General features: G+C 44.7%; 1 protein-coding gene across 2 annotated transcripts in view; it reads right to left on the reverse strand.

The window, feature by feature from the left end:
• The window catches only part of LOC132142561 (glycine receptor subunit alpha-3-like), a 79,792-nt gene that overhangs the window by 16,531 nt on the left and 50,282 nt on the right, over positions 1-12,979 (reverse strand). For both annotated transcript variants that reach the window (XM_059552519.1, XM_059552518.1), the window contains exons 5-6: positions 5,849-5,931; positions 4,033-4,170 (exon numbers count right to left, since the gene is read on the reverse strand). In XM_059552519.1, coding sequence (XP_059408502.1) covers positions 4,033-4,170; positions 5,849-5,931 — 221 coding nt within the window. The remainder of the gene's footprint in view (positions 1-4,032; positions 4,171-5,848; positions 5,932-12,979) is intronic.

The raw sequence follows: 12,979 nt of genomic DNA on the forward strand, positions 1-12,979 counted from the left end.
ACCACGACCTGTAGTGCTGCAGGCCTTCTGTCCTCCTCCCTTTCGGGAGCCCGACCAAGCGAAGCTAAATTGTATGTGTCCAGTTCGAGCGCTAATTGTTAAATTCTATGGCCTAGACATGCCAGTCACTCCAGGCGCTTCTGTCCTCTCGTCCTAAGCTGTGCTCTTCGGATACACACTAGGCAGGGGTTTGGTAGTCTGGCGGCATTGGTACTCGTTCCCCAAAGTGTTGTTCGACGCAGCTCGAGTTCCTGAAGAGGAAAGTCTTTAGGTTACGTCTGTAACCCTAGTTCCTCGAGGGAACGAGACGCTGCGTCTCGGAGCCATACCCCTGGCACCCCTGCCGGCGCTTGCTGGTACTCGAAGCTGACGCCAGCTGCGTGGCACGTGCTTTTATAGCTTCCTGGTCGCTTACGTCACCCCGCCTGTGACGTCACGCTCTTCCATTGGACTGATTACACACGATATTCAGAGTCGCTCACGCTAAGCGGGTTCCCCAAAGCATTGTTCGACGCAGCGTCTCGTTCCCTCGAGGAACTAGGGTTACATACGTAACCTAGAGAAGTTTTGCAGAGACAGCATCCTACTGCAGTTGCAATACCCCAAAATGCAAATGTACTGTACTGTTTCTGTATATACCTTTAGTGCATAAATTGTAGTATTACTACAGTAATGTCTGCAAATGTATGTAACAGAATACAACTTGGCAACACAATTTTCACTTATACAGTATAGAGTGGCTTTTTGTCTCAGAGATCCTTGGTCTGATCCTCTTTCCACTAAGGACTACTCAGAAAGGGGGCCTGAAAAAAGGTATTACAGCCTTGATGAGAAATATTGTGCGAAATTATTGAAGCCAGAGACCAAATCACTTTTTCAGTCCTGAAGTTATTTGGTCTGCTCTGCTTGGACATTTTGTCAACATTTTAGCACTTTTGCATCCTGCTAGCCTAGATAGGGCAGTATTAAATTGACATAACTTCTGGAAGTTTCTTCTACAGGGGGTTGAAAGAAAGAAAATGGGTTCAAGCAAGTGCATAGCTCTAAATTTCATAGCAAATAAGATATATATATATATATATATATATATATATATATATATATTTTTTTTTTATAAAAATGTTGCCTGCACAGTGAGTCTCACACCCCCTATATGAAGCAAATGGTTTCTCATTTTTCCTCTTCTAAAGAGGCTTATTTAATATATATGGATGCATATAAAATATATTATTGCTTCCTGTTGAATACATACAGGAAGTATTTTATCTATAAAAAAATAAAATAAAAATTATATTAAGCTACAGATATTAGCTGGGAGCTTTGCAATTGTCTTACCCTTCATTTGGACACTCAACTCTCAAATCAATATAGACCTTTGTGCGCTTATATTGATTCAATTACTAAGTGAGAAATTTGAAGGGAGTCCAGGAAATGATGTGACTGACATGTAGAAGCACATATTGAAGCATAGAAGCATACAGTGTCCTGAACACAACTGCCAAAAGATTTCCTGTCTATAAAAAGACCATTGAATCTTAAGCGTTTCTCCCATCCCATCCCATTCTCTATTCCGTTTTATTATTTTTCCCCTGCAGTTTTCCATTTATCCTGACTCTCAAGTCTTTTACGGCTGGTGGTCGCTCTTTCATTTTGTCCTTATATGCTGTGGACAACTGTTTGAGGCAACCTGACCTTGACCCACCAGCATCTGTCATTCATCCTGTCAGAAAGTCCCTCTGAGGCACAACACACAAGGAGATAAAAGCATACACCTCTTCAGACTGAATTTTTGTGGCCTGTGTCTTGTGATATGTGCAACTACTGAAATGACGGATAATATCAGCTTTTAAATGCAAGAAGAAGAAAAAAATGAAAGGCTAAGTAAGAGTATATTGACCAATTAATTCAATTACATCTGACAAAGCTAATGGGAACTTGGTCTTTTAAGGACTCATTTGCCATGATAACGTGTACAGTAGATATGTACAATTCTGCAATGCACTGATATTGTTCTTGACTGAAGGCATGGAGAAAGCTCATCCTGATTTTGTTTGCTTTTAAAAATCTTTTCACAGTCTTATGACAGTGTTTTAACCAGTTTTGCTGTATGATATCATGTTGGTATTTAAGATAAAATGCAAAGTTAAGAAACAGCTTTTTTTAATTTCATTTATGTGTTTGCATCAAGGCCACTAAGCCAAAGTGTTTTTCATCATACACAAGATTAGCTAACTGTAAGTCTGAGACTTTAAACACTCACTGACAGTGTTTTCCTCTCTCACACCCTTGATGTTTGTGTTTCAACCATGATAAGGCCAGGTGTGCACAGTGGATGCATAATTGAGACATAGAGATGCGATAACAAGCTTTTCCAATTATCATGTTACAAAAGCGGCTCCTTAACTTTGCATCTCATTAAAGCAAGACTGCTAGAACATCATCCTGGATTTCTTTTTTCTCTCTTCTCCTTACTTGCAGTCATCTTCTGTTCCTGTAAATTAGTGATTCTCAACTGGTGGACATAAAAATGGGCCAAATGTGTGGGCTGTTAGTGTTGAGTGCAGTAGAGAAGAGCAATGATAAATGCAAATAATGAAATGCTATTATACTATATCACTGTGCTTGCTTAGTACAGCAAAATAAGAGGAGAAAACACTATTCAAATAATTTGTCAAAAACTATACATCCAGTTAAACTCTACGGTATTTGATTTTGGAGGAAAGTTGTCTGTCACATGGTTGAAATTAGCCAAAATAGACAGATGCCAACACGGACAGGTTGCGTGACATCCTTGAAAACCACGAACAAGACTATGCAGTGTGTTTTGTGCTTTCTCCCATGTGGCACAGATCTGATATGGTCTATGAACGTGTAAGCAGGAAAAAAGCACATGGATTCCGATATTCACAGATCGTTTCAGGTCTCATTTATATGTGTAAATAGATGTGATATAATTCGGATACATACATTTAAGCCTGATGTGTAAGCAGACAGATTCGATATTCCCATGTTAGTGCGAGTTGGATGTCATATGTTTTAGAAGCATTTAGTGGCACAAATATACCTATTACAAATAAAACATCTATAGTTGACTAGCAGAGTATTAATTTGGTCCGTTTGTGTTAAATAAAAGGCGATCCGGCACTGAAATGTGCTTTTAAAGTCATGCTAAGTGCTCATTGCCACTGTTATCAGTGATGGCGGCTCATGTACAGACAAGCACTTCAATCTATTTCTAACTGTCGTGGAGACTTTCTATTAAAAATGCACACAAACTTGTCCCTGCTCTTGATATACAATCACTGATGAACACATTTGGTATTAATGAGGATAAAAACTATACAAGGGCAGATTAGAATTTAGAATTAGACCAATTAACTTAGCATAAGTTCTACTGCTAGCCAATTAGCACCCGCAGATGTGTACAGCTGATCTGTGTACATAATTACTGTTGTAAAGAATTGGTACTAATTAATGATTTTGATGTAAGGATGAAACTAGCCTATCACATTAAAAATGTTTCTATGAGTTCTGTCAATAAATTAAACCCTTTGCGTTCATGTTCTGTACTCATATGCTTTTCTATACAAAGTAGTATGCTTTGTTAATAGGGTGTGTGAAGAGTTTGGGCTTTTAATATCACTGTATAATGCATTGAACCATGTCAAGTTAGGCCTGCTGTAAATGCAGATATTGGATATGGGTCACTTTTAATACAAGGTGTAAGCGTGTCGTCAAAAAACCCCCAAAAACAAACAAACAAAAACCGATTCAGTCAAAAAGTACAATTTGGGCATCCAGATCTGCAGTGTAAATGCAGCCCAAGTTTGTCACATAAGAAAGACATACAAAATGTGCAGAGCACTGGGTCTCCAGGGCCGAAGCTGAGAACCACTGGATTATGGTGTAGTAAATCATAATAATAAGTTAATTTTCTCATTCAGGATCATGTAAATAATGCATGTTGCTAAGCATTTTGAGTTTTTATCAGTTTATTAAAAATGTTTTTATATAGCATGTTTTGAAAATTACCTGTGTTATAGTGCTTGGTGCAGTTCCTTAGATCAGAATCATCCTTGAGGATGAACTGTGGAAGCGTCAAACCTTCAGCCACCTGTACAGGTCCCTTTTCTTGCCACTCAAAGATCAGGTCATTCATTGTGTAGCCAACTAGTAGAAAGACAAAGAAAATTGATTTAGATTTTACAGTACATGATGTTTTCAGAGTTGCTGTTTCATGAAGGAGAGATTAATGTTGTAAAATGAGCCCTTTCCATATTCTGAGAAATAATCCAACAGCTTGCATTGAATCTTTCATTGAAGGAATCTTTTACCCAGAGATTCTGTCATTAATTACTTACATTCAGTGTCATTCTAAACTTATATGCGCTGTTTATTTAATCTTCATAAATATTCATTTTGTGTTCTGTAAACAACATTTTTGGGTGAACTATTCCTTAAGCAGCCTTATGTTTCACATGGGACAAAGAAGATTTAGTAAGTAAATACTCCTTTGGCTAAACTATTCTGATTCTTTAATTTAAGATCCAAGGTCTGTTTTAAAGGGATACTCCATTCCAAAATGAAAAATTTTCATTAATCACTTACCCCCATGTCGTTCCAAATCCGTAAATGCTTCGTTCGTCTTCGGAACACAGTCACAGTCACAAACACAGTCACAAGCCTCCTGGTTTTCATCCAAAATATCTTAAATAGTGTTCAGAAGATGAATGAAGCTTTTAGGGGTTTGGAATGACATGGGGTAAGTGATTAATGGCAACATTTAATTTTTGGGGTGGAGTAACCCTTTAAGATCAAAATGCAGATTTCAGCAGAATGATTGAAGCTATATTAGAGGGGTGTTCCAGAAGGCTAGAACATTTTTTAAGTACTCTTAGAGAGAAACCAGGTTATTTTCTCTATTATTGATATTAAAGTAAACTAAAACCATACAGCCATGATGCATACTAACTGCAGTGCATAATAAAAAGTCACACAGCTTCAACATGAAAACAAATCATATCACAAAGCATTAAGCAGTTCACCAGAACAATATCCTCAGGGCTGCAACTGCATTGGAAAATGCATGGTGTGATGTTGAAGTGGCGGATATAATTATCTCTGTTTCTTCATATAGCTCTGTCACTTGCTTTTATGGTATCACTTTACCAGAGGGATGGTGAGTATGCTCATTCTATTCTATTCTATTCTATTCTATTCTATTCTACTGAATGAGCTATTTCCAAGAGAAAAATATACTCTGTTTAAAATTTCTGTCTGTCATCAAGAGCCTTTCAGTGAGCAACTCTAGTAACGACATGCACATGGCCAATCTAAATTATGTAGTTGTGAAGACAGATTCCCCAGCACACAGGGACTTTCTTTGAAAGCCTCAGCTTAGAGCAATAGTCATTTGTCAATAGTCATTCAAGATTGAGCTGTGGAATGTTTCAAGTTGAAAGAAAACTCTTAGAAAGATATACAGAACACTTTGACCACTAGCTAATCTTTAACCAGACACTTGGCACTTAATCTGTATGGATAACTTCTTGCCTATATGTCCTTAAGTTACTGTCTAGGATGGTAAATAATTTCTCCATGATGATTTTAACGATTTTTTCAGGGTCTTGCCCATCCATAATGACATAATTTGGCATGACCCTGCCAGGTGAATGGCAATGCCAAACACGTTTCAGATCAAATCTGCTATTTACCTCATCCTGCCTACCAGCTAAAGTTACATTATGAAATGGGAAACAGTGTCTGCTTTCTACACAAATCTGAACGAGGGGTGGGGGGAGTTACGCAACAAGGTCTTGATGAGAAGAGGTCATTCGAGATTACTCACAACTCTCCAGCTGCATTATGCACGTCTGCACATCCATGGGGAAATTCTTCAGATCCATCGGACATGAGAGAGTTAGAGTCAGTCTAAAAAATTAATGGGAAAAGCATAGATTTTAAAAATTATACACACAACTCTTGTTTTTAATAGTGCTTTCCCAAGTATAAAATTGTTCATTTTTATTTATACAAAAATTGTAAATGGAATTCCATCTACATTCTCTGAATGAGTAATGTGTAAATCCACAACTCAGACAAAGAAGGGATTTAAAGTGAAGGGATTTGAGCATCTGAAGCTGTATGAGTGGTGGGATTTCTGAATGGGACCACCAAAGCAAATACAAGTCTGACAGCTGCAGATTGGCCATGTTTTAATTACACTCCCTCACTCAGGGCACCACGTGGATCTCAGTTAGAGTGAATCCTCTGTCGTCTCACATCTGCACAGCTTTCTGTCATATCTCCTCAAAAGCCTGACATAATTTAAACCTCACTATTTACTCCAGCACTTGTCTTCTACCCTCATGCTGCTTCCTATGGATTCACTGCAATGATTGATGTTGAATGACATTGTGTTTGTCCTTGCATTTGTTGAGGGGTTAGTTACATTTTAGAGTCTGAAGGAATGACTGAAATGTCTCAAGTCTGCATCAGCTGAGGTGTTTGATTACTGGGATGGTGGATTGTTATTGACATTTTTCTGTTGCGGAATTTAATCAAGCCTCTTTACCTCAGCATTGTCTTGATTGGTTATTTAAATCATATATATATATTAGAGCTGGTAAGCGATTAACATTTTTTATCTAATTAATTACATGATGTGGTGATTAATAAATCTAATTAATCGAACATCAAATTTGGAGAAATTACTCTGACAAGATAATTGTTGTGTAAAGCATCAAACAGAGATTACAAGTAGGTTCAGCAGTTATTTCTGGACCATGTGAGTAAATGATGACAGAATTGTAATTTTTGGTTGGGTGAACTATAACTTTAATAATTAATTTTATTAATTGTATTATTATTACTAGGAAAATATTAAATAATTTCTTTAATGAAATAATACTGTAAAAATAATAAGCTAAAACTGCCAGGAGGTGGTGGAAAATGTCTTGATTAAATCATTGAGTCATTTATTCATTCATTTGATTCGTTTAAATGGCTGATTCATTCAGGAGTGAAGTAAAGGGTTCTTTATGAATGGTTCATTGAATCATTAGGCTTGTTCGACTTGAAGCAGATTATCACCATCAGACCGACATGACTGACCTGACCGACACCGACATGTGACATCAAAGTACCGCAAGAGCTTTAGAGAGCATAGACTCCTTGTACTTCTGAATCGCTCTCGCGGTACTTTGATGTCATTCACCGATCAGTCTGTGCAGCGCCACTTTAAATCCAACGCGACTATGGCCAATGGTTCAACGCGCCAAATGGTTCACTACATTAGTTCAAAATGTAGATTAAGAAATGAAATGCTGCTGTGGGTTGCCCCATATCTCCAATTTTTAGGGATATTCTCTAGACTCCATCACGCCGTAAGTTGCTCTACCTCATATTAGTCATCAATCGACTGTATGAAATGGCAGATGATCCACATAGGTCTAGGGCGGGGCAATTGCATTAAATGCGTTAATAATTTTAACGCGTTATTTTTCTCCATAATTAATTCATCTAATTTAACGCGTTAAATTACCAGCCCTAATTATATATATATATATATATATATATATATATATATATATATATATATACAGTACAGACCAAAAGTTTGGACACACCTTCTCATTCAAAGAGTTTTCTTTATTTTCATGACTATGAAAATTGTAGAGTCACACTGAAGGCATCAAGGGCTATTTGAACAAGAAGGAGAGTGATGGGGTGCTGCGCCAGATGACCTGGCCTCCACAGTCACCGGACATGAACCCAATCGAGATGGTTTAGGGGTGAGCTGGACCGCAGACAGAAGGCAAAAGGGCCAACAAGTGCTAAGCATCTCTTGGGGAACTCCTTCAAGACTGTTGGAAGACCATTTCAGGTGACTACCTCTTGAAGCTCATCAAGAGAATGCCAAGAATGTGCAATGCAGTAATCAAAGCAAAAGGTGGCTATTTTGAAGAACCTAGAATATGACATATTTTCAGTTGTTTCACACTTTTTTATGTATATAATTCCATATATAATTCCACATGTGTTAATTCATAGTTCTCTTACGAGAGCTCTCTCGTACTGCGTCTTAGCTAAGACGCTACGGGAAAAGTCTCTTTTCACGAAATACTGAAGCAAAAAATTATCCTTAATTTTGTATTTTTGTAAAGCGCATTTGCAGCAGTACACAGCCATAGGCGAGATGGCTCGTTCGCTCATTGGCTTGTTCTGCGGCAACTGCACAGCCTATCGAGCGCGGGCTGATGCAACATCAGACCAATAAGACATCAGACCGCGCCCTTCTAGCCACTTCCCGCCGAAACGGGTGTGGCCCAACCTATAAAAGGAGCTCGAAAAGGCTGACTCACCTAATTTTTCATCTCTTCAGCGAAGCTCACGCATCGCTGGATCACGGAGGAAGCAAGCGCCGTCTGAGAAAGCACATCAGCAGGACGAGCCATTCTGAAGCTGCTGGCATCGCCGCCTTCCACTGCCGTTCCTGCTGTGCTATCCGGCGCCTATATCCTTTCAATTCTGTTATATCCAAGCTGTTCTTTATGTGTGTGTGTGTGTTCGCCCTGCGACACACACTCGTAAAAGAGCTCGCGTCTTTTTTAAGATGCTTTCCTGCGGCTCGTCAGAGCCCCACTCAGCGAGGGAGACCGGTACGTCATCTGTGTCTCCTGCCTGGGTGAAGATCATGCAGCGCTCGCTCTCGCTGACGGCAGATGCCCCCACTGCGAGCTGTTGCCATGGTGACTCTGAGGACTCGCCTGGCCTTTTTCTCTGAGCCTGCATTCTCCGCTGCGCTGAGGCGCCGTAAAAGCATCGCTTCCAGCGGATTCCAGCTTACGTCTTCAGCTCAACCGAGCTCGCCGGTTCGCCCTGCTTCACCGGCCCCCCCTGCATCGCTTCCCGGTGGGCAGCGCCCGCTGTTTGCCGGCGCGTCGTCCGAGGAAGTCGATCTCAGGGCCGCATCGGGGGAAGAGGACACGCGCTCTCTGCTAGCTTCGGGCAGTGAGGGCTGGGCGAGCTCCGAGGATCTCGCGCCTTCTGCTCAGAAGCCCAGCAGACGAGCTGACATCGAGAAGGAGCCGGGACGAATGCTCGAGTTGGCCGCAATGAGTCTCGGCCGCTAGTGGTTTGCACCAGCGCCCCCCCTCTCGTTCCCGGCTGGATGGTATTTCCCTTTCGGATGAGCGTACTTCTCAAAGCCCGCCTCATTTCTTCTTGAGCTTCACGAAGAGGTGGCGAAGGCTTGGAACGCTCCATATTTAGCGCGAACTCGTTCGTCTGTCTCACTAGCATTCTCCACACTGATGATGCTAAAAACAGGAACTACCACTCACTTCCGCCGGTGGAACAGGCGATAGCAACGCACCTTTGTCCGCCCTCTGCTGGACGGCGGCAAAAGCGGTGTTGCCATCTAAAGCCTGCTGTGTGACGCTGCGTCAGCACTACTAACGATGGCTGCAGGTGTATGAGTTCCGCTGTGGCCGAGCTCTCACCCAAGCGCGCCGCTGTTTCAGTTCCAGGAATTGTGACTGTCTCAGCGTTTTCTGCAATGCGCAAGCCTGCACAGTTGCCCGCTTGCCTGCACACAAAAGCCGTTATCACAACAGCTTCAGCAACGCAGCTCGAGACCCCCGTTCTCGCTCTACCGGCCCTCGCCCCACGCCGCGGGGACCGCGGCAGAGGATTACAGTGAGGCCGGGAGCCCCGAAGCCATCCTAGGAAAGCCATCTATGCATGCTGCATGACGCTGCGTCGGCACTACACACGATGGCTGCTTCATCGAAGCGCCGGTGTACGAGTTCCGCTGTGGCCGGGTCTCACCTAAGCGCGCCGCTGTTTCAGTTCCAGAGATTGTGACTGTTTCAGCGTTTTTTGCAATGCGCAAGCCTGTACAGTTGCCCGCTTGCCTGCACACAGAAACCGTTATCACGGCTACCCAGATATTTCCCGAAAAAGGTGTAATTTCTGGTGTCCCGGCCACAGCCGATGGTGCTATAAATGTAGTGACGATGCCCACTGCTCAGTGCCCATCTCCACATATAAGCACAGCCCTTCACACAGGGCTCACGCCCATAAAAGCGACTCAAGTCGATCACGCGCACTACATAGTAGACGTGCCCGCTCCTCAGTGCCCACAATCACTATGTCACACGCGTCATGTGGTTTCTGTAAAAACGAAACCCGTGCACGTTCGTCCGGCCACGGCCGATGGTGCTATAAATGTAGTGACGATGCCCACTCCTCAGTGCCCATCTCCACATGTAAGCACAGCCCTGCACACAGGGTCTGCGCCCATAAAAGCGACTCAAGTCGATTGCGCACACTGCATAGTAAGCTTGCCCACCCCTCAGTGCCCACAATTACTATGTCACACGCGTCATGTGGTTTCTGTAAAAACAAAACCCGTGCACGCTCATCCGGCCACGGCCGATGGTGCTATAAATGCAGTGACGATGCCCACTCCGCAGTGCCCATCTCCACATGTAAGCACAGCCCTGCACACAGGGCTCGCGCACATAAGATCGACACAGATCGGTCGAGCACGCCGCATAGTAAACGTGCCCACTCCCCAGTGCCCACATACACTATGTCACATACGGCGCGTGGCTTCTCTAAAAACGAGGCCCGTGCACGTACGCTCTGCACAGGCAGACAGCGAGTTGAAAGTGGTAAATGTGCACATATGCAGCCCACAGTTACTCGCAGACATATCGAGTCCCCCGGGACCTGCTCAGCCTTCCCCCAGTTGGTTAAGCGCCGGGACGGGGTCGAGGAGGAGCGATCTGCCCGCTGTGATCAGCGCGCTCCCCGCCTCAAATGCGCAGCAAACCCGAGCGCCGCCGTTGCCCGGTCAACAGAGCGCGCTTCGCATCCAGCCCTTAGCCATTCATGCAGATGCATGGTCAGCGCTTCCAGGGGTTTCGGATTGGGTGCTAGGCATTATAAAGAGAGGCTACTCGCTACAGTTTTTTCGACGCCCTCCGCACTTTTCAGCGCGCGTCGAAACTAAGGTCAAAACAGAAGTAGCACACATACTTCGGGCCGAAATATCAAAACTGTTGAGCAAAGGGGCTGTAGAGCCTGTGTCTCAAGCTCAAAGCGAGGGGGGGCTGTACAGCAGATACTTTGTGGTGCCCAAGAGAGACGGGGGTCTCAGGCCCATACTGGATCTAAGACAGCTGAACAAGGCATTGATGAAACGCAGTTTCAAAATGCTTACGACCAGGAAACTCTTCGCGCAGATTCGCAGAGGGGACTGGTTCATGTCAATAGATCTGAGGGACGCGTATTTTCAAATACAGATAGCGTCAAACCACAGGCGATATTTGAGATTCGCCTTCGAGGGCCAGGCATACCAGTTTACAGTCCTCCGTGGCTCCTCGTACGTTTACGAGGTGCATGGATGCAGCGCTCGCTCCTCTCAGACTCAGAGACATGCGAGTGCGGGATTATTTGGATGACTGGCTGGTTCTGGCCCGATCACGAGCGGGGCTCGTGGACCACAGGGCCGTTTTACTCGATCACCTCGAGAAACTCGGCCTCAGTGTCAATTGGGCGAAGAGTTCGCTGAAGCCCAGTCAGACGATTCTGTTTCTGGGTATAGTTCTGAACTCGTGTTCCATGACGGCGCGGCTGTCACCACAGCGCGTGATGGGCATCCAGCGCGCAGCGAGTTCTTTCCGCTGCGGCGCGACCGTGTCGCTCAAACACTGTCAGAAGATCCTGGGCCTCATGGCCTCAGCATCTCCGGCTCTGCAGCTGGGCCTACTCCGCATGCGCCCCCTGCAGTTCTGGCTGAAGACGCGGGTGCCGCGCAGAGCATGGGCGTCTGGCCGGCTGCATCTCAAGGTCAATCAGAGCTGTGTCACAGCTCTGGCACCTTGGACAGCGAACAGTTGGTACCGATCAGGTATAAGCCTGGGGACTTCCCCGAATGTGAAGATGGTGTCGACGGACGCCTCCACTTCGGGATGGGGAGCGCTGCTCGAGGGCAGACCGTCCTTTGGTCTATGGTCAGAACGGGAAAAGCTCCATCATATCAACTGTCTGGAAATACTGGCAGTGGAGAACGCGCTGATGCGCTTTTGTCCCCAAATCAAGGATCACCACGTCTTCGTCCGTTCGGGCAACATGTCTGTGGTGTCCTACATAAATCGCCAGGGCGGTCTTGGGTCCTGAAACCTGTACAAGCTAGCGGAACGCCTCCTGGTTTGGGCTCAGCGCGACATGCGTTCGCTGAGGGCAGTGCATGTGCCTGGGCTACAGAATCTGGGTCCAGACAGGCTGTCCAGAGGCAATGTTCCTACAGGCGAATGGTCTACACCCGCAAACAGTCCGGCTGTTGTGGGAGAGATTTGGCAGGGCGGAGGTGGACCTCTTCGCGTCCCACGAAAACGCTCACTGCCCTGCGTTCTTTTCCAAGAACGAAAGTGCGCTGTCACGGGAATGGCCGTGCTGCCCGCTTTATGCTTTCCCTCCCGTCTCCATCCTTCCGCAGGTGATAGAACGGGTGAGAGAAACGAGATGTTCAATACTGCTTGTAGCACCTCTTTTGAGGAACCAACCATGGTTCCCAGATTTGATGCAGTTAGCAGATGTCGCCCCGTGGCCAGTACCGTTGAGGAGGGACCTCCTCTCGCAGGCCAGGGGCTCGATTTGGCACCCTCAACCGGAGTTGTGGTCCCTCCATGTGTGGGCGCTCAACGGTTACCCGCTGATCTCGCAGTGGGAGTGCTAAATACCATCACTCAGGCTAGAGCTCCGTCGACACGACGTCTGTATGCCTCAAAGTGGTCGGTGTTCTCCAGCTGGTGCACAGCTCGAGGATATTCACCCCTTATTTGTGAGGTGACGGAGGTTCTCTCCTTCCTACAGAAGCTGTTGGATAAGGGCAGAGCCCCATCCACGCTCAAAGTTTATGTGGCGGCCATCGCAGCGTTTTCTGAAACAGCGCTCGGTCAGTCAATAG

Source organism: Carassius carassius, chromosome 6 (genome assembly GCF_963082965.1).
Source record: "Carassius carassius chromosome 6, fCarCar2.1, whole genome shotgun sequence".
Taxonomy (NCBI): domain Eukaryota; kingdom Metazoa; phylum Chordata; class Actinopteri; order Cypriniformes; family Cyprinidae; genus Carassius; species Carassius carassius.